The 18,671-nt window shown below is 35.2% G+C and overlaps 2 protein-coding genes across 12 annotated transcripts; both read left to right on the top strand.

The window, feature by feature from the left end:
* Positions 1–4,630: 4,630 nt before the first annotated feature.
* Positions 4,631–5,517, top strand: LOC139844352 (uncharacterized). Its single transcript, XM_071834576.1, has 2 exons — positions 4,631–5,171; positions 5,216–5,517. Exons 1-2 carry the CDS (start codon positions 4,631–4,633, stop codon positions 5,515–5,517), a joined length of 843 nt encoding a protein of 280 aa, XP_071690677.1.
* Positions 5,518–6,630: 1,113 nt separating this feature from the next.
* LOC139839362 (protein ADP-ribosyltransferase PARP3-like) lies at positions 6,631–11,034 on the top strand. Of its 11 annotated transcripts, none has more exons than XR_011777655.1 (6): positions 6,653–6,961; positions 7,307–7,335; positions 8,253–8,392; positions 8,479–9,276; positions 10,329–10,612; positions 10,682–11,030. XR_011777655.1 is itself a non-coding variant. In XM_071853729.1 (4 exons), exons 3-4 carry the CDS (start codon positions 10,508–10,510, stop codon positions 10,832–10,834), a joined length of 258 nt encoding a protein of 85 aa, XP_071709830.1. In that variant the 5' UTR covers positions 6,686–8,392; positions 8,479–9,276; positions 10,505–10,507; the 3' UTR covers positions 10,835–11,021. The 11 variants fall into 11 exon arrangements, 1 of the variants encoding a protein (XP_071709830.1); XR_011757420.1 differs by having other exon boundaries at positions 6,667–8,392; positions 8,479–8,533; positions 8,840–8,878; positions 9,033–9,276; positions 10,682–11,023; XR_011776442.1 differs by having other exon boundaries at positions 6,631–6,961; positions 7,307–8,392; positions 10,682–11,034.
* The last annotated feature ends 7,637 nt before the right edge of the window (positions 11,035–18,671 follow it).

Genomic DNA, 18,671 nt, shown 5'->3' with positions numbered 1-18,671 from the left:
ATCACTAATAGTTATAATATTGTTATTAGTATGATTATGATTAGGATTATTATTATTATTATTATTATTATTATTATTATTATGAAAATAATACAAGATAACATTACTCTCATTAATATTTGTAAAAGTACCACTTTTATAACTATCAGTATTATTATTATTAAGCAAAAGTATCATTATTAACAATGTCATTATTATTATTAATACTATCATTTTAATAAGGATATTATTATTACTATTAGTGGATCATTAATAACATAACTATCGTAAACAGTAAAAATTAATATCTTTACAAGTATTATTATAAATATTATTGTTATTAGCACTAATAGAGTTATTATTAACATAAAAATGATATATATATTTATGTGTTCAATTACAACTATGTATATTAATAAATATACAAATGTTATAGGTTCGTGAATCCGAGGTCAACCCTGAAATTGTTCAATGTCGTTATATGTATTTTTACTACAAAATACAATAAGTGAGTTCCATTACTCCCTTTTTATATATATTTTTGGACTGAGAATACATGCGCTGCTTTTATAAATGTTTTACGATATAGACACAAGTAATCGAAACTACATTCTATGGTTGAATGATCGAAACTGAATATGCCCCTTTTTAGTCTGGTAATCTAAGAATTTGGGAACAGACACCCTAATTGACGCGAACTCTGAAGATAGATCTATAGGGCCCAACAAGCCCCATCCAAAGTACCGGATGCTTTAGTACTTCGAAATTTATATCATGTCCGAAGGAGGATCCCGGAATGATGGGGATATTCTTATATGCATATTGTGAATGTCGGTTACCAGGTGTTCAATCCATATGAATGATATTTTTGTCTCTATGTATGGGACGTATGTTTATGAGAAATGAAAATCTTGTGGTCTATTAAAATGATGGAAATGATTATTTATGTTAAACTAATGAACTCACCAACCTTTTGGTTGACACTTTAAAGCATGTTTATTCTCAGGTATGAAAGAAATCTTCCGCTGTGCATTTTCTCACTTTAAAGATATTACTTGGAGTCATTCATGACATATTTCAAAAGACGTTGCATTCGAGTCGTCGAGTTCATCAAGATTATTATTAAGATAATTATAATTAGATATATTATGAAATGGTATGCATATCGTCAATTTTTGATGTAGGGAAGTTTGTCTTTTCAAAACGAATGCAATGTTTGTAAAATGTATCATATAGAGGTCAAGTACCTCGCGATGTAACCAACTATTGTGAATCGTTTGTAATCGATGTGGACTTTGTCCGGATGGATTAGGACGGGTCCTTTCACTAGATGTTTCAATTGTGGTGTTAGGGGCCACAAGTTATGGGAGTGCACAATGCCGAGAAGTGATGACGGGATGTGCTACTATTGTCATAAGGAGGGACATCGCAAGCCGGATTTTCCCAAGTTGGCGGCGGCGAATGCCGCGAGGAGACATTAAGGTACGTTTAGTTTTAATAAATATGTCTCTTGATTATTTATTATGTGCCGATGAGTTCGGGTTTGTTAAATTCCTGGTGTTGTGCATTTTATTGTTATGGGTGACGTTCCTAATGGAATTACCCTACGGTGGCGTTTGGATTGACGGGCGAAGGGCGTAAGACTTGGTGCAACCAAGCAATCCTTAGTATTTGGGAAATGTTTCTACCAAGCCATGGGAATGGACTTTGGTGTTCGGTTGATAAGAGCGTGTTCGCTTTTGTGTTGAGAATGGTGGAACCATGAGGTTCATCGGGTGGATGGGACCCGAGAGATCGAGTGTTTGATCTCGATGTATGATGGTGAAGGAGTCTACATGACGTGATGTTAGGTGCCTCTTTCATACCTACTAGCGTGGTATTCGACTCCGATGGTGTTGCAGTCACATTGAACTTGGGGTACCGGTGAGAAACCCTTAGGTGCTTGAGTGACGGTGTGAAAGTTACAAGTGATAGCAACTCAGTGATTACTAGAGTTATACTTGTACGGTTTGGTAAGTACTTCGGTTGAAGTTGTGAAGGATGATCCGAAATCCTTCGTGTGCTCGAGGATAGAGCAAGGTATTGTGATGTGTATATCATGGGATGCAAGATGGGTGGATCTTGTCCTTCTTTAGCGTGTCGGTTGTATGAGTCTCGATGAGATGGAGACGGGCTTGACGGTTGACTAAGTCAACAATGAGTGGATAGTGGTTTCGCGGGATACTTTTATCTCGATGATGTGGTTATGGAACGGAGTTCTAAGTGGGGGAGTTTGTACTCTCGCACGAAGATGTTCTAATGTGTTGATTTGGGCGATGCTCGTATAGATGCGAGGCTAGCGTTGAGACCTACGTCGGTCGATTGTGGTAAAAGTACGGTTTGGAATAAATTGTACTTACGATTTTAGATTTGAGTACCACCGAGGTGGTAATGTGGCGAATCTCTTTGGGAGATAAATGGACGTGATTGACGAGCAAGGTAAGGTCCCTCGGTTAAGGGATGTGCGTGTCGGATTCTCTTCTAGAGAATTGTTGTTTTGTGCCTATGTGCGATATAGGTGGTTCTTGCTCGATCGTAATGACGTTGCGTGTTATGATGTGAACCACGGAGCCGGTAGCATCATGACAATGCGTATGGTGTGAACCACGGAGCCGGTATCACCATGACACGGGTATGGTTAGCGTATCCCGTTTGGATGCACTATGGTGTGTGCAGTGCGCGATGCTACACCACTCGTTGATTGAGGCCAGAAGAGCGTGTGTGATTGGTGGGTTATGGCCGTTGACTCGATCTGCTAACTTCACCTTGGGATTAGTGTTACGCGGTGTTAAGTACACTAATGGATTTTTGTATTGGGAGTTGTGTTATATCGGCATGGTATAACATTATCGGGAAATGCGAGTACCGATAGGGAATGTCGGGTAGTTCGGATTCACTAAGGCTCAGATTCACATCCTTGTGCAGTTTATCGCGAACCGCGACCATCCTGTCGCGAAACGCGATGGTTATCGCAGAAATGGACTTTTTAACCCATTTTAAATGGCATCTTTTGGGGGTGTTTTGGTAATTTCGCATGGTGGACGGGTTTTATACCCCAAATCAGTTCCAAACCTTATCATATCTTCATTTTTACACACAAACACTCTCATCTTCAAACCCTAGAGAGAGGAGGAGAGTTTAGAGAGAGAAAGCTCCATTTGGAGAAGAAGAAGAGTGTTTTGGGTTAAACCTCAAGTGTTAAAGTTGTTCCACTCGTCAACGGCATCATTTTGGCGGTATTGGTAAGTTCTAACTCCGAGTTTCATTGTTTGATTTGAGATTCAATTTTGGGGTTTTGAGCTTGTTAGTTGTGAAACCCATTTAGATGATGAAATGGGTTAATTGCAGCAAGTTATTGTGGTTGTTGGTGGGTTTTGGGTTAGTTGATGATTTAGCCATGATTAGAGCTTTAAATTGAGTATAATCACTATGATTAGTGATTATGTTGTTGAAAGAACCCGAATGGGTGTTGTTGGAAACTTGAATTTTGAATTGGGTCAAATTAAGAGTTGTAAGTTGATTTTGGTGAAGACACGTGTTTAAAACTCGTGGTTTAGTTAAGTTGACATTGTTGGAACCATTTTCACTAGTGTTAGTGACTATGGAAGCGTTGGAACCATTTTGGGCATTTTGGTTGACTAATTTTGAAATGGGTCAAAATTAGGGTTAAGGTGTCATTTTGGGCAAGATAAGTGTTTAACACTTATGGTTGGGTTTGATTGGTGTATTAGGACCATTCTCATTTGTGTTAGTGATTATTGGTTAGTTTGGGCGCGGTTTGTGCTTGGAAGTGCATTTGGGTCGATATTGCACTAGATGTCAATTTGGGTTGATTTGTAAATCCACCCTAATTGTGTTTGTTTGTTATGTGAATAATGGAATAGGTACATTCCATTGGCGATTGCGGATTATTCGGCTGCATCCATCAAGGCGATAAGGTGAGTGTAAATATATTATATGCGTATGTATGCATAGGATGGGTGCGGGTTGGTAGAGTGATCCTTGCTCGGATTCACTCTAGATGTGATGAGAAAATGGATTCTTGGAGTTTGAGTCCATGATGGTACGTTTGTGCGTTTTGAGTTACCACCCTTGGGTTAGTGAATCTTTGGCGTATATGGATTCAAGTTGGCATGGCGTTCCAACCCCGTTGTTGTTATGGATGTTGAGGAGGTGAATCTCGGGTAGTGTGGATTCATGATGACTCGGGTAGTTCGGTCATCTTATTGATGAGGTGGTGAATTTCGAGTAGTGTGAATTCACTAAGGCTCGGGTAGTTCGGCCAACCTCGGTTGATGAAGCCGTGAAGGGAGTGAATCTCGGGTAGTGCGAATTCACTAAGGTCCGGGTAGTTCGGCCAACCTTCATATGTGTGAGGTTAAGGGGTTAACCTTGGTGCCTTGGTTATTTATTGTATATGCGTATATATACTTATTGCGTGTTGTAGCTAACCTTGTGGATTTGGCTTGGCGGTACGTTAGGTATAGCTTGCTAGGAGTTTAGGAGACTAGTGGCTGCCAATGCCAAGCTGAACCAGTTTGATGCAGCTGAAAGAATCATTAACAAGATGCACGAAAAGGGCATAGTACCCGATATCCTTACAAAAACCACTATGGTTCATATGTATAGTAAATCAGGCAACTTGGCCCTTGCAAAACAGACTTTTGAAAGTTTAAGAAGCCAAGGGTTCCAACCCGACCGCAATGTTTACAACTCAATGATCATGGCTTATGTCAATGCCGGTGATCATAAGTCAGCTGAATCTGAGTTGCGTATCTTAGAGTCAAACCATTCAAAATCATCAGAAGATATATATTTAGCTGTTCTTCAGGCATATGCTCAACAAAGTGACCCTGCTGGTGCTGAAAGAATTGTGAACCGAATGTCTTTTGCGGGTTATCAACCTAGCCGTGAGTCCTTGACATATCTAGTTGAGGCTTATAGTCGAAAAGGCCATCCAGATGATGCAAGAAAACATTTTGATGACATCATCAAAATGGGGTATAAACCTGATCATAAGTGTATTGCAAGAATGATTCAAGCGTATGCTCAAAAGAATTTTTTGGATCAGGGATTGTCTCTTTTATTACAACTTGAAAAAGACGGAATCGAGCATGGTCCCGCCACTTATTCGGTACTTATCGATTGGCTTGGTAAGTTGCAATTGATTGATGATGTAGAGGGATTAATGAAAAAGGTATTTCTCCATCGCTTGATGTTCATATAAGTTTATGTGATATGTATTCGAGAGTTGGTCAAGAAAAGAAAGCCCTTCAAGCACTTGGTGTTATTGAAGCTAATAAAGAGAAATTGAGTTCGAATGAATTTGAAAAAGTTATAAGATCTCTTTGTGCGGGTAAATTTTGGAAAGATGCTGAACGAGTACGTGATTTGATGATAGATCGGGGGTTTACACCGTCTGTAGATCTGAATATGAGCTTACAGGCTTCTCGAATGTTCGACTCCAACAATAAGAAACCATCAAGGAAGTTATTTTAGATGATATAAGTTGATCATTTTGTCATGATTCTTCTACTGCAAACAGTGCGAACATCGTGAACTGAGATTGGTGTGATGTCTCTAGAAAAGTTTGTTGTTATTAGTTATAATCAGAGTTTTATGTTTGAAGTTGTTTACATGATCTTGCATTGCTTGCGCTTTTGCTATATTCAGATAAGACTAATGTTATGTTACACTCCATTCGGTTTTCAACATAAAGTTAATCATGAGAGTTGGTGTTTATTACTGTTTAAAGCGTATTATTTTAATCCTATTTTCGTGACTGTATGTTATAAATAATCCTGAGATAATTATGGTTGTAACAACTGTATTACTGCGTCTTTATGATCTAAGGAGGATATTATAGAAAATTTAGTTGCTTAATGGTTAAGGGAGTGTTTTAACTCTGAATGGTGCAACACTTAATATCTAAACCATTTAGCAATACTTCAGCATTCAGTGTTGAACCATTCAATTAAGAGGTAAACAAACACAGACGTTGCAGATCTCTGGAGGAGAATATTAGATTCAATGTTTTCACACTCCACCACTTGCAATTGGACCTCATATCAGCACGGTAATTGTCTGCCATGGGGTTCCCCCGCAAGGAAATATAGTAGTCTATTTAAGAAGCGCTCGTAATATCAGCTATGATGTGAACTTTTTGTATCTTATTCCCATATATTTGAGCGTAAACTGTGAATACTTGTATGTTTCTTGATGGCTTTTAATGAAATTATTAAGCTTGTGGAGGAGATTTGAACACTCGATGACTTACAATGTTGACTCACATTGTCTAAGCAAGCAAGCATTCATGGATATGAAACTTTTATAAAGGGAACCAGGATGATGTGCATCACTTTTAAGCTTTAGAGATTTAATGCTAAAACAATACGTTTATGTATGTATATTTGTTGAGCTGGCAAAATGGCTGGGGCAGTAGGTTGGGTAATGATCCGAATGGAATGGTTTGTCCTTTCTTGATTTTAATAAAAAGATATTGTTAATGTGTTATTATGTATCTAATCTAATCTAATATCTAATCTAATAACCTATTATACTTCTTAAGCATTTGCCACGTGTGCATCTATCCCATTGCCTATTCCCTATTCTTAAAACTTTTGCTCACAATCTGCCATCTGTCCATCTCTAATTCGCCAAAAATTGAAAGCTGACGGTTTTCTCTTACCCCTAAAATTTTCCTCTTTCAAATCCCTAAATCCATGTTCTTCAATTAGGGCTTTCATAACCTCCTTCACAATTCACAAATCAAGATCCTCTAATTCCTATGCAATTCATATTTAACGCACGGATAATCAAATTGTTTTTACGATCGCCGTCAGCGAGTAATTACAAAAGCGTAATTAACACCGCATCGGTGTTTTTAGGGATGATTCAGATTTTTTTCATCGAATTGATTATAGTTTCTATAAAACGACACCAGGTACGTTTAATTAATTTGATTTCTACATATAAACAAACGTATCGGGGGCGATTGCCGCTGTTTTACGACGGCCGTCGCTGCCGGCGCTATCGTGGCCACCACCCTGGTATTGTTCTTAATCTGGCCATTTGTCCACCTTTATCGGTTTTTCTAAAGTTCAATTTTTCTGTTTAAAATCACACCGCAGTTTGGTCATTAATAATCAAAGCAGGTATCGGTTTTTCTTACAACTTTTTGTTCTTAACTTTTCTTTTTATGAGTTCATGATTGTGAATAACTTGGGTCTGGTTTTGGTTAGATACAATTACTATTTTACTCATATTTTGTTTACTATTTTTGGCGCAGGAACTGATGAAAGTGATTATGTTAGTAATGTATTATTTTACTCATTTTTTGAATATTTTAGTCATTTAAATATGTACCGGAGTTCTTTAATTAAGGTTAATGTATTTCAGATAAATTGTTCAGATAAATTATTGTTTTAGGTTTAGAGTGAGTTACATATTGAATAATGTGAAATAAGCTTAATTTATATATAGGACACTAAGACACGCTGAGTTGTGATTAAACACTGTTACTTGAGATTTATATGATGTTGGATGGAGTGAAATCATGGATACATTTAGTGATTTAATACTTATTATTGGTAGTTTATGTTCTTGCTCTGCAGTTTTTTTCTTCTTTTTATTTACATCTTTGTTATAGATGGTATTGTACAACTCCATTGATCTTCACACTTTCAGAAGTGTAGCAACACGGTTATGTGTTCTGTGTATTTATATATTATAACTCGATAGATTAGAGTATTTAATTATTTTTTGTCTCTATAAATGAATATGTTTGAATAAATGGATGAGCTTGATGTGAAGCCTACTCAACATACATTCATTCTGGTTGAATTAACAGGCTTGAATGGCCTGGGCCTATTTTGGTCCTTTTCTACGATATTAAATTTAAAGCGTTAGATGATGGTATATATGTTGGTAAGTTACTATCAAACTATCCTACGGGACTTTAATAGTAAACATAAATGTTCACGTTATAATTCGATTATCATCTTTTTTTAGATGTTAAGATGTTATAGGTCGGGTAAATGATTTTAGTGAACTTAAGAAGGTTGATAAACTTGGAGAATTCATATCTATCTTGTATGCAAATCCATATTAAACTCAAACTTCCGATCCAATCGTTATTGTTTGATTGTATTGAATACCGCTTTAAACGAAATATTAGGAGTTTGTGAATTTAGGGTTTATGTTAACTTTTTTTTTTTTGTGATTTGATAATATAGGATTGATAGAGGGTGATTCGGAATGTTGTTGATGTTACTGTTAGAGCAATGATTCTTGAATAAATGACTTCTGATCTTGACATGGATGAAATGCCCGATGTATAATTATAAAATCATGCATATACAAATATATGGTTGCTGTGAGTATATTGATGATTAGATCGTTTGCCATATATTTATCGTTTTGTAGACAATGTAGATGTTAACTGAGTTTATCGTTTTGTAGAGAATGTAGATGCAAAATCACAGTTAAGGTATGTAGTTTGGGCAACTGAGAAAAGGTATGCACCAACGATTTTGCTAATCTAATAAGCTGCTCAGTGTTTGCAAACAATTTCCTCTGGTAATCTAATAATAAGCTACCAAAAGTAAACACTTGGGAATATCAAATGGGTAAACACTTCAGGATGGCACAATTTTTCTAGGATTTGGTTCTTTAACTATTTTTGACTGAACATTAAAATTATATATGGGAAACATTTAATTATGTGGTAGTTACATCTAAGGGACATTGTAGTTTGTTTTGTTTCTCTAATAAGATCAGTATTTGACATAACATGTTTCTTCCTTCTTCATTTGATTCGTAGAGAAAACCCTTCTACATTTGCTTTAAACGGGTTCATTTGGTGAGTGGTAGAATTTTTGGTGTATTTTTGTTGCATTATAAATCATTGTGTACTTAGTATTATAAATCATTGCTTGTCATGGTTATAATTATAGTTGCAATAGTTATATGCCTTTGTTAAGTTACTTAGTATTTTTGTTTCTAATACTTCCCAGACTCATAAGACTGGAGGGACCGTATACAACAAGCTCGGGCAAAGTTTGGAATATAATGTTGGAAAACGATCACTACGTCGTTCGTGTCGCTGATAACCAGGTGACCTTTTCGTGGTATTTGTTCTATTTTGGTGCTTGTGTGTGGTGTTTTTTCTGCTTCGGTGATTGTTTTTGGCTACGTAAATTCGAAGTCAGTATGATAAGTGGGTAGCCACAAAAGCTTGTCCAGTGACAAAATTAACAGGTATGTCATGATCTATTTTTTTTTTAATTTTTGATGTTTTTTTAGGTAAGTTACAATGGAGTAATTTATTAAATATATCAATTTCCGACGTGTTAAAATTATAATTGCGTAATATGTGTGTGTTCTATAGAAATCGGGTCAAAGAAATTGATCAAACCAGTAGAATGGGTAAATTAATTACTGATGTTATTTCAATTTGGGTCACTTTTGCTGTTGCTATTTGGTTATGGTATTTGTTCTATTTGGTTATGGTGTTGTTGTATTATTGTGCTAATCTATCAAGAGTTAATGAATTTGGGTCATTTTTGCCTTTATTATTTGGGTCTAAGTCAGATTTATGATTTATAAAGGTGATAGGGTTGATCTGGAATTTTGTTGCAAGATGGATCAATGATACTTTTTTAGTAATGTTAAGGTTTATGTTGGTAAAAGTAGAAAGATAATTACATGGGTTCCTTTTATTAAGGTGATATTTGATATTGGTTTTGGCTTAATATGGTATTGTTGGGATGAACTTATGAATTTTGATCTTGCTGGAACTGGGAATCTCATAATGATGATAACTATCGAAATTGGTCAAGAATTATAATTTGAGCTATTTATTTTATTAAAAGAAAGGTGAATATATGGAATATTTGGGCACAAAGTTATAAAAACACTATATGTTTATTGAACATGGGCTTGGTAATGAAAGTAATATGGTTCTTTTGGAATTTATATGATTTTCTAAGATGGTTGAAGTTTATTTTCATTATGTATTTGTATATAAGTTTCAGCAGTCCTATAGATTTTCCGTAAGTACTTAAACCAATGTCTTGCTAAGAACTTGCATGTAATCTAATGTGTTGTCATAACAGTTCTTTTAACTATTTAATTCGTTGGTGGTTATCACTTTTACATGCTTACAAAAACATGTAAATTAGACTTCTTGCACTAATTTGAAAAGATCCATGTGTTTATAGAGTATTTGGCTTTTTTTAACGACAAATACAAACTTGCTAAAGTATACATTATTATACCAATACTGAAACACTTTTTTTTCTTTTTAAAAGTAGGTGGGTTGGATTGCTGATTTTCAGGTTGCTGATTTGTCAAGTGGTGGTCTTATTTGTAATGTGTTCTATTTGGATTGGTCAAATCTTAGCTGAACGGGTTATCGATAAGTTTTTTTCAGACATCCCTTACTCCATATCTAAAATAAATTTTTTCAAACCTTATCTAAAATAAGGATATGGAATGGAGTGTGAACAAGGAGTTGACCGGAAACGAATTCGAGGCTTGGGAACGAGAGAAGAAAATCCAAAAGAAACCTCAAAAGTTCTTCCCGATCGACATGGTGAGTTGTTATTGTTATCCGTTTCAGCATGGAGGAATTGAGGTCGTTAACGTGTATTTTTTTGTGTAGGATGATGGGTTCGATGTGAGATATGATGGCCTCAGTCTTAGGCAACTCGATGCAGCTGCAGCTCATTGTAAGCTTGATCCTATGGTGAAACGTGTCATGAAAACTTTGTTTACTCAAGAGAATTTGGTATGCTTTGATGGAGTTGTGATTTGATGCATGCACTTGATAACGTATTATTATACCGACTTTTTAAGCCACCGTGCAACGCACGGGCTATTAAAGCTAGTTTGATATATTAATGTAATACAACGGTTAAACGGATAAAGTTTTTATGTCCAGATTATTCGGAAAAATGAAATAATTTATTTGGATGTACGAAGATCAAACTCGATATGCTGTACCCAACCACGGGCTATCTTAGGATTGTTATTTGTTATGATATATAATAGTAGATAGTAAAGTAATACTAATATTAATATTAATATTAATATTAATATGAGTAAAGCCATACATAGAATGCATATAGAGAAAACTAGTGTACGAACCCTCGCTTCGCGCCGGGGGTTCGGTTTTCAATGTATTTTATTGCGTTTAGTTTGTAAAATTATTTCGTGGCTAACGATGATGTCGTTGAAGCGCAACTCGAGTCGAACTAAAAGGTATAACCCGTGAAAGATTTAAATGTTATTTTAAATTAATAATATATGTGCATCTCCGCGTTTTGCTATGGAATTGTAGACTTTTAAAAATTTAACGCAAAATCAACGTGTACAAAACGTACCCCAAATAATTAGCGTTTTTTAAAAAGCGTCCGTTTTGCGTATAGCTAGTGACATTGTGTTCCTAAAATTATTTCGAGTTTAACGATGATGTCGGAAAAATTTGACTCGTTGCGAGCGAGAAGATATGGCCCGTTGAATATTTGGGTGGAGTTTAGTTAAGATTTTTTATGAAAATAGTAATTTGACACTTTATCCCCTGTATGAGGGGCCGATTTGATTTTTCGGAGAAAGTGTTGGAGGTTTTGTTGTACAAATGAAATTTAGTTAAGTTAAAAAAATAAAAAAAATAAAAAGGCGAAAATGCCCTTTAGCACTATTCATGACCCCTCTCTCTTTTAGATATAGGTATAATTAATACATGACATCCAAAATCAAAATGGAAAGCATTGGACATGAGTATATATTTTGTAGAATACTTGCATACAGCTTTATTCAAAGATTTTTTAAATTTTTATGTATCATAAAAAAATAAAACTATATAGTGCTAAGTTAGATGTAAATGTAGTGGAGTATTATTTTTATTTTATGTAGACATTTGAAATACAACTAGTGAAATGACCCGTGGAATCACGAGTTTGTTTAAACGAAACAATTTAATAATATGTTTTAGGTATTAAATGAATGTAAATGTTAAAGTCATTTAGTTTAATGACCCGTGGAACCACGGATTCTAACTAAGAAACTTGTCGTTTCAAAAGAAGAAAGTTTTAAGGCTCGTCATGAAATGTCCCGTTCTTATTGATTAAAAACGTTCCATATTAATTGATTTCGTTGCGAGGTTTTGACCTCTATATGAGACGTTTTTCAAAGACTGCATTCATTTTAAAACAAACCATAACCTTTATTTCATCAATAAAGGTTTAAAAAGCTTTACGTAGATTATCAAATAATGATAATCTAAAATATCCTGTTTACACACGACCATTACATAATGGTTTACAATACAAATATGTTACAACAAAATAAGTTTCTTGAATGCAGTTTTTACACAATATCATACAAGCATGGACTCCAAATCTCGTCCTTATTTAAGTATGCGACAGCGGAAGCTCTTAATAATCACCTGAGAATAAACATGCTTAAAACGTCAACAAAAATGTTGGTGAGTTATAGGTTTAACCTATATATATCAAATCATAATAATAGACCACAAGATTTCATATTTCAATACACATCCCATACATAGAGATAAAAGTCATTCATATGGTGAACACCTGGTAACCGACATTAACAAGATGCATATATAAGAATATCCCCATCATTCCGGGACACCCTTCGGATATGATATAAATTTCGAAGTACTAAAGCATCCGGTACTTTGGATGGGGTTTGTTAGGCCCAATAGATCTATCTTTAGGATTCGCGTCAATTAGGGTGTCTGTTCCCTAATTCTTAGATTACCAGACTTAATAAAAAGGGGCATATTCGATTTCGATAATTCAACCATAGAATGTAGTTTCACGTACTTGTGTCTATTTTGTAAATCATTTATAAAACCTGCATGTATTCTCATCCCAAAAATATTAGATTTTAAAAGTGGGACTATAACTCACTTTCACAGATTTTTACTTCGTCGGGAAGTAAGACTTGGCCACTGGTTGATTCACGAACCTATAACAATATATACATATATATCAAAGTATGTTCAAAATATATTTACAACACTTTTAATATATTTTGATGTTTTAAGTTTATTAAGTCAGCTGTCCTCGTTAGTAACCTACAACTAGTTGTCCACAGTTAGATGTACAGAAATAAATCGATAAATATTATCTTGAATCAATCCACGACCCAGTGTATACGTATCTCAGTATTGATCACAACTCAAACTATATATATTTTGGAATCAACCTCAACCCTGTATAGCTAACTCCAACATTCACATATAGAGTGTCTATGGTTGTTCCGAAATATATATATATATGTGTCGACATGATAGGTCGAAACATTGTATACGTGTCTATGGTATCTCAAGATTACATAATATACAATACAAGTTGATTAAGTTATGGTTGGAATAGATTTGTTATCAATTTTCACGTAGCTAAAATGAGAAAAATTATCCAATCTTGTTTTACCCATAACTTCTTCATTTTAAATCCGTTTTGAGTGAATAAAATTGCTATGGTTTCATATTGAACTCTATTTTATGAATCTAAACATAAAAGTATAAGTTTATAGTCGGAAAAATAAGTTACAAGTCGTTTTTGTAAAGGTAGTCATTTCAGTCGAAAGAACGACGTCTAGATGACCATTTTAGAAAACATACTTCCACTTTGAGTTTAACCATAATTTTTGGATATAGTTTCATGTTCATAATAAAAATCATTTTCTCAGAATAACAAATTTTAAATCAAAGTTTATCATAGTTTTTAATTAATTAACCCAAAACAGCCCGCGGTGTTACTACGACGGCGTAAATCCGGTTTTACGGTGTTTTTCGTGTTTCCAGGTTTTAAATCATTAAGTTAGCATATCATATAGATATAGAACATGTGTTTAGTTGATTTTAAAAGTCAAGTTAGAAGGATTAACTTTTGTTTGTGAACAAGTTTAGAATTAACTAAACTATGTTCTAGTGATTACAAGTTTAAACCTTCGAATAAGATAGCTTTATATGTATGAATTGAATGATGTTATGAACATCATTACTACCTTAAGTTCCTTGGATAAACCTACTGGAAAAAAGAAAAATGGATCTAGCTTCAACGGATCCTTGGATGGCTCGAAGTTCTTGAAGCAGAATCATGATACGAAAACAAGTTCAAGTAAGATCATCACTTGAAATAAGATTGTTATAGTTATAGAAATTGAACCAAAGTTTGAATATGATTATTACCTTGTATTAGAATGATAACCTACTGTAAGAAACAAAGATTTCTTGAGGTTGGATGATCACCTTACAAGATTGGAAGTGAGCTAGCAAACTTGAAAGTATTCTTGATTTTATGAAACTAGAACTTTTGGAATTTATGAAGAACACTTAGAACTTGAAGATAGAACTTGAGAGAGATCAATTAGATGAAGAAAATTGAAGAATGAAAGTGTTTGTAGGTGTTTTTGGTCGTTGGTGTATGGATTAGATATAAAGGATATGTAATTTTGTTTTCATGTAAATAAGTCATGAATGATTACTCATATTTTTGTAATTTTATGAGATATTTCATGCTAGTTGCCAAATGATGGTTCCCACATGTGTTAGGTGACTCACATGGGTTGCTAAGAGCTTATCATTGGAGTGTATATACCAATAGTACATACATCTAAAAGCTGTGTATTGTACGAGTACGAATACGGGTGCATACGAGTAGAATTGTTGATGAAACTGAACGAGGATGTAATTGTAAGCATTTTTGTTAAGTAGAAGTATTTTGATAAGTGAATTGAAGTCTTTCAAAAGTGTATAAATACATATTAAAACACTACATGTATATACATTTTAACTGAGTCGTTAAGTCATCGTTAGTCGTTACATGTAAGTGTTGTTTTGAAACCTTTAGGTTAACGATCTTGTTAAATGTTGTTAACCCAATGTTTATAATATCAAATGAGATTTTAAATTATTATATTATCATGATATTATCATGTATGAATATCTCTTAATATGATATATATACATTAAATGTCTTTACAACGATAATCGTTACATATATGTCTCGTTTAAAAATCATTAAGTTAGTAGTCCTGTTTTTACATATGTAGTTCATTGTTAATATACTTAATGATATGTTTACTTATCATAGTATCATGTTAACTATATATATATCCATATATATGTCATCATATAGTTTTTACAAGTTTTAACGTTCGTGAATCACCGGTCAACTTGGGTGGTCAATTGTCTATATGAAACATATTTCAATTAATCAAGTCTTAACAAGTTTGATTGCTTAACATGTTGGAAACATTTAATCATGTAAATATCAATCTCAATTAATATATATAAACATGGAAAAGTTCGGGTCACTACAGTACCTACCCGTTAAATAAATTTCGTCCCGAAATTTTAAGCTGTTGAAGGTGTTGACGAATCTTCTGGAAATAGATGCGGGTATTTCTTCTTCATCTGATCTTCACACTCCTAGGTGAACTCGGGTCCTCTACGAGCATTCCATCGAACCTTAACAATTGGTATCTTGTTTTGCTTAAGTCTTTTAACCTCACGATCCATTATTTCGACGGGTTCTTCGATGAATTGAAGTTTTTCGTTGATTTGGATTTCATCTAACGGAATAGTGAGATCTTCTTTAGCAAAATATTTCTTCAAATTCGAGACGTGGAAAGTGTTATGTACAGCCGCGAGTTGTTGAGGTAACTCAAGTCGGTAAGCTACTGGTCTGACACGATCAATAATCTTGAATGGTCCAATATACCTTGGATTTAATTTCCCTCGTTTACCAAATCGAACAACGCCTTTCCAAGGTGCAACTTTAAGCATGACCATCTCTCCAATTTCAAATTCTATATCTTTTCTTTTAATGTCAGCGTAGCTCTTTTGTCGACTTTGGGCGGTTTTCAACCGTTGTTGAATTTGGATGATCTTCTCGGTAGTTTCTTGTATAATTTCTGAACCCGTAATCTGTCTATCCCCCACTTCACTCCAACAAATCGGAGACCTGCACTTTCTACCATAAAGTGCTTCAAACGGCGCCATCTCAATGCTTGAATGGTAGCTGTTGTTGTAGGAAAATTCTGCTAACGGTAGATGTCGATCCCAACTGTTTCAGAAATCAATAACACATGCTCGTAGCATGTATTCAAGCGTTTGTATCGTCCTTTCGCTCTGCCCATCAGTTTGTGGATGATAGGCAGTACTCATGTCTAGACGAGTTCCTAATGCTTGCTGTAATGTCTGCCAGAATCTTGAAATAAATCTGCCATCCCTATCAGAGATAATAGAGATTGGTATTCCATGTCTGGAGACGACTTCCTTCAAATACAGTCGTGCTAACTTCTCCATCTTGTCATCTTCTCTTATTGGCAGGAAGTGTGCTGATTTGGTGAGACGATCAACTATTACCCAAATAGTATCAAAACCACTTGCAGTCCTTGGCAATTTAGTGATGAAATCCATGGTAATGTTTTCCCATTTCCATTCCGGGATTTCGGGTTGTTGAAGTAGACCTGATGGTTTCTGATGCTCAGCTTTGACCTTAGAACACGTCAAACATTCTCCTATGTATTTAGCAACATCGGCTTTCATACCCGGCCACCAAAAATGTTTCTTGAGATCCTTGTACATCTTCCCCGTTCCAGGATGTATTGAGTATCTGGTTTTATGAGTTTCTCTAAGTACCATTTCTCTCATATCTCCAAATTTTGGTACCCAAATCCTTTCAGCCCTATACCGGGTTCCTTCTTCCCGAATATTAAGATGCTTCTCCGATCCTTTGGGTATTTCATCCTTTAAATTTCCCTCTTTTAAAACTCCTTGTTGTGCCTCCTTTATTTGAGTAGTAATGTTATTATGAATCATTATATTCATAGATTTTACTCTAATGGGTTCTCTGTCCTTCCTGCTCAAGGCATCGGCTACCACATTTGCCTTCTCCGGGTGGTAACGAATCTCAAAGTCGTAATCATTCAATAATTCAATCCACCTACGCTGCCTCATATTCAGTTGTTTCTGATTAAATATGTGTTGAAGACTTTTGTGGTCGGTATATATAATACTTTTGACCCCATATAAGTAGTGCCTCCAAGTCTTTAATGCAAAAACAACCGCGCCTAATTCCAAATCATGCGTCGTATAATTTTGTTCGTGAATCTTCAATTGTCTAGACGCATAAGCAATCACCTTCGTTCGTTGCATTAATACACAACCGAGACCTTGCTTTGATGCGTCACAATAAATCACAAAATCATCATTCCCTTCAGGCAATGACAATATAGGTGCCGTAGTTAGCTTTTTCTTCAATAACTGAAACGCTTTCTCTTGTTCATCATTCCATTCAAATTTCTTCCCTTTATGCGTTAATGCAGTCAAGGGTTTTGCTATTCTGGAAAAGTCTTGGATGAACCTTCTGTAGTAACCAGCTAGTCCTAAAAACTGGCGTATGTGTTTCGGAGTTTTCGGGGTTTCCCACTTTTCAACAGTTTCTATCTTTGCCGGATCCACCTTAATACCTTCTTTGTTCACTATGTGACCGAGGAATTGAACTTCTTCCAACCAAAATGCACACTTTGAAAACTTAGCGTACAATTCTTCCTTCCTCAATACTTCTAACACATTTCTCAAATGTTCACCGTGTTCTTGGTCATTCTTTGAGTAAATAAGTATGTCATCAATGAAAACAATGGCAAACTTGTCAAGGTATGGTCCACACACTCGGTTCATAAGGTCCATGAACACAGCTGGTGTATTAGTTAAACCAAACGGCATGACCATAAACTCGTAATGACCGTAACGTGTTCTGAAAGCAGTCTTTGGAATATCATCTTCTTTCACCCGCATTTGATGATATCCAGAACGTAAATCGATCTTCGAATAAACCGACGAGCCTTGTAGTTGATCAAATAAGTCGTCAATTCTTGGCAGTGGATAACGGTTTTTGATGGTAAGTTTGTTCAACTCTCTGTAGTCAATACACAACCTAAATGTACCATCCTTCTTCTTGACAAACAAAACAGGAGCTCCCCATGATGATGTGCTTGGTCGAATGAAACCACGCTCTAAAAGTTCTTGTAATTGGCTTTGCAGTTCTTTCATCTCACTGGGTGCGAGTCTGTAAGGAGCACGAGCTATTGGTGCAGCTCCTGGTACAAGATCTATTTGAAATTCAACGGATCGATGTGGGGGTAATCCCGGTAATTCTTTCGGAAATACATCGGGAAATTCTTTTGCAATGGGAACATCATTGATGCTCTTTTCTTCAGTTTGTACTTTCTCGACGTGTGCTAGAACAGCATAGAGACCTTTTCTTATTAGTTTTTGTGCCTTCAAATTACTAATAAGATGTAGCTTCGTGTTGCCCTTTTCTCCGTACACCATTAAGGGTTTTCCTTTTTCTCGTATAATGCGAATTGCATTTTTGTAACAAACGATCTCTGCTTTCACTTCTTTCAACCAGTCCATACCGATTATCACATCAAAACTCCCTAACTCTACTGGTATCAAATCAATCTTAAATGTTTCGCTAACCAGTTTAATTTCTCGATTCCGACATATATTATCTGCTGAAATTAATTTACCATTTGCTAATTCGAGTAAAAATTTACTATCCAAAGGCGTCAATGGACAACTTAATTTAGCACAAAAATCTCTACTC

This window comes from Rutidosis leptorrhynchoides, chromosome 1 (genome assembly GCF_046630445.1).
Source record: "Rutidosis leptorrhynchoides isolate AG116_Rl617_1_P2 chromosome 1, CSIRO_AGI_Rlap_v1, whole genome shotgun sequence".
Classification (NCBI taxonomy): domain Eukaryota; kingdom Viridiplantae; phylum Streptophyta; class Magnoliopsida; order Asterales; family Asteraceae; genus Rutidosis; species Rutidosis leptorrhynchoides.
Note: the sequence above shows the minus strand (reverse complement) of the source record. Positions and strands in the feature narration are given on the sequence as shown.

Bases quoted from the DNA above. Each gene is read 5' to 3' on its own strand.
- LOC139839362 (XM_071853729.1), top strand. From the start codon at position 10,508: ATGGAATGGAGTGTGAACAAGGAGTTGACCGGAAACGAATTCGAGGCT. The intron at 10,613-10,681 runs GTGAGTTGTTAT...TTTTTTGTGTAG, and splicing joins AGTTCTTCCCGATCGACATG to GATGATGGGTTCGATGTGAG.
- LOC139844352 (XM_071834576.1), top strand. From the start codon at position 4,631: ATGGTTCATATGTATAGTAAATCAGGCAACTTGGCCCTTGCAAAACAG. The intron at 5,172-5,215 runs GTAAGTTGCAAT...TTAATGAAAAAG, and splicing joins GGTACTTATCGATTGGCTTG to GTATTTCTCCATCGCTTGAT.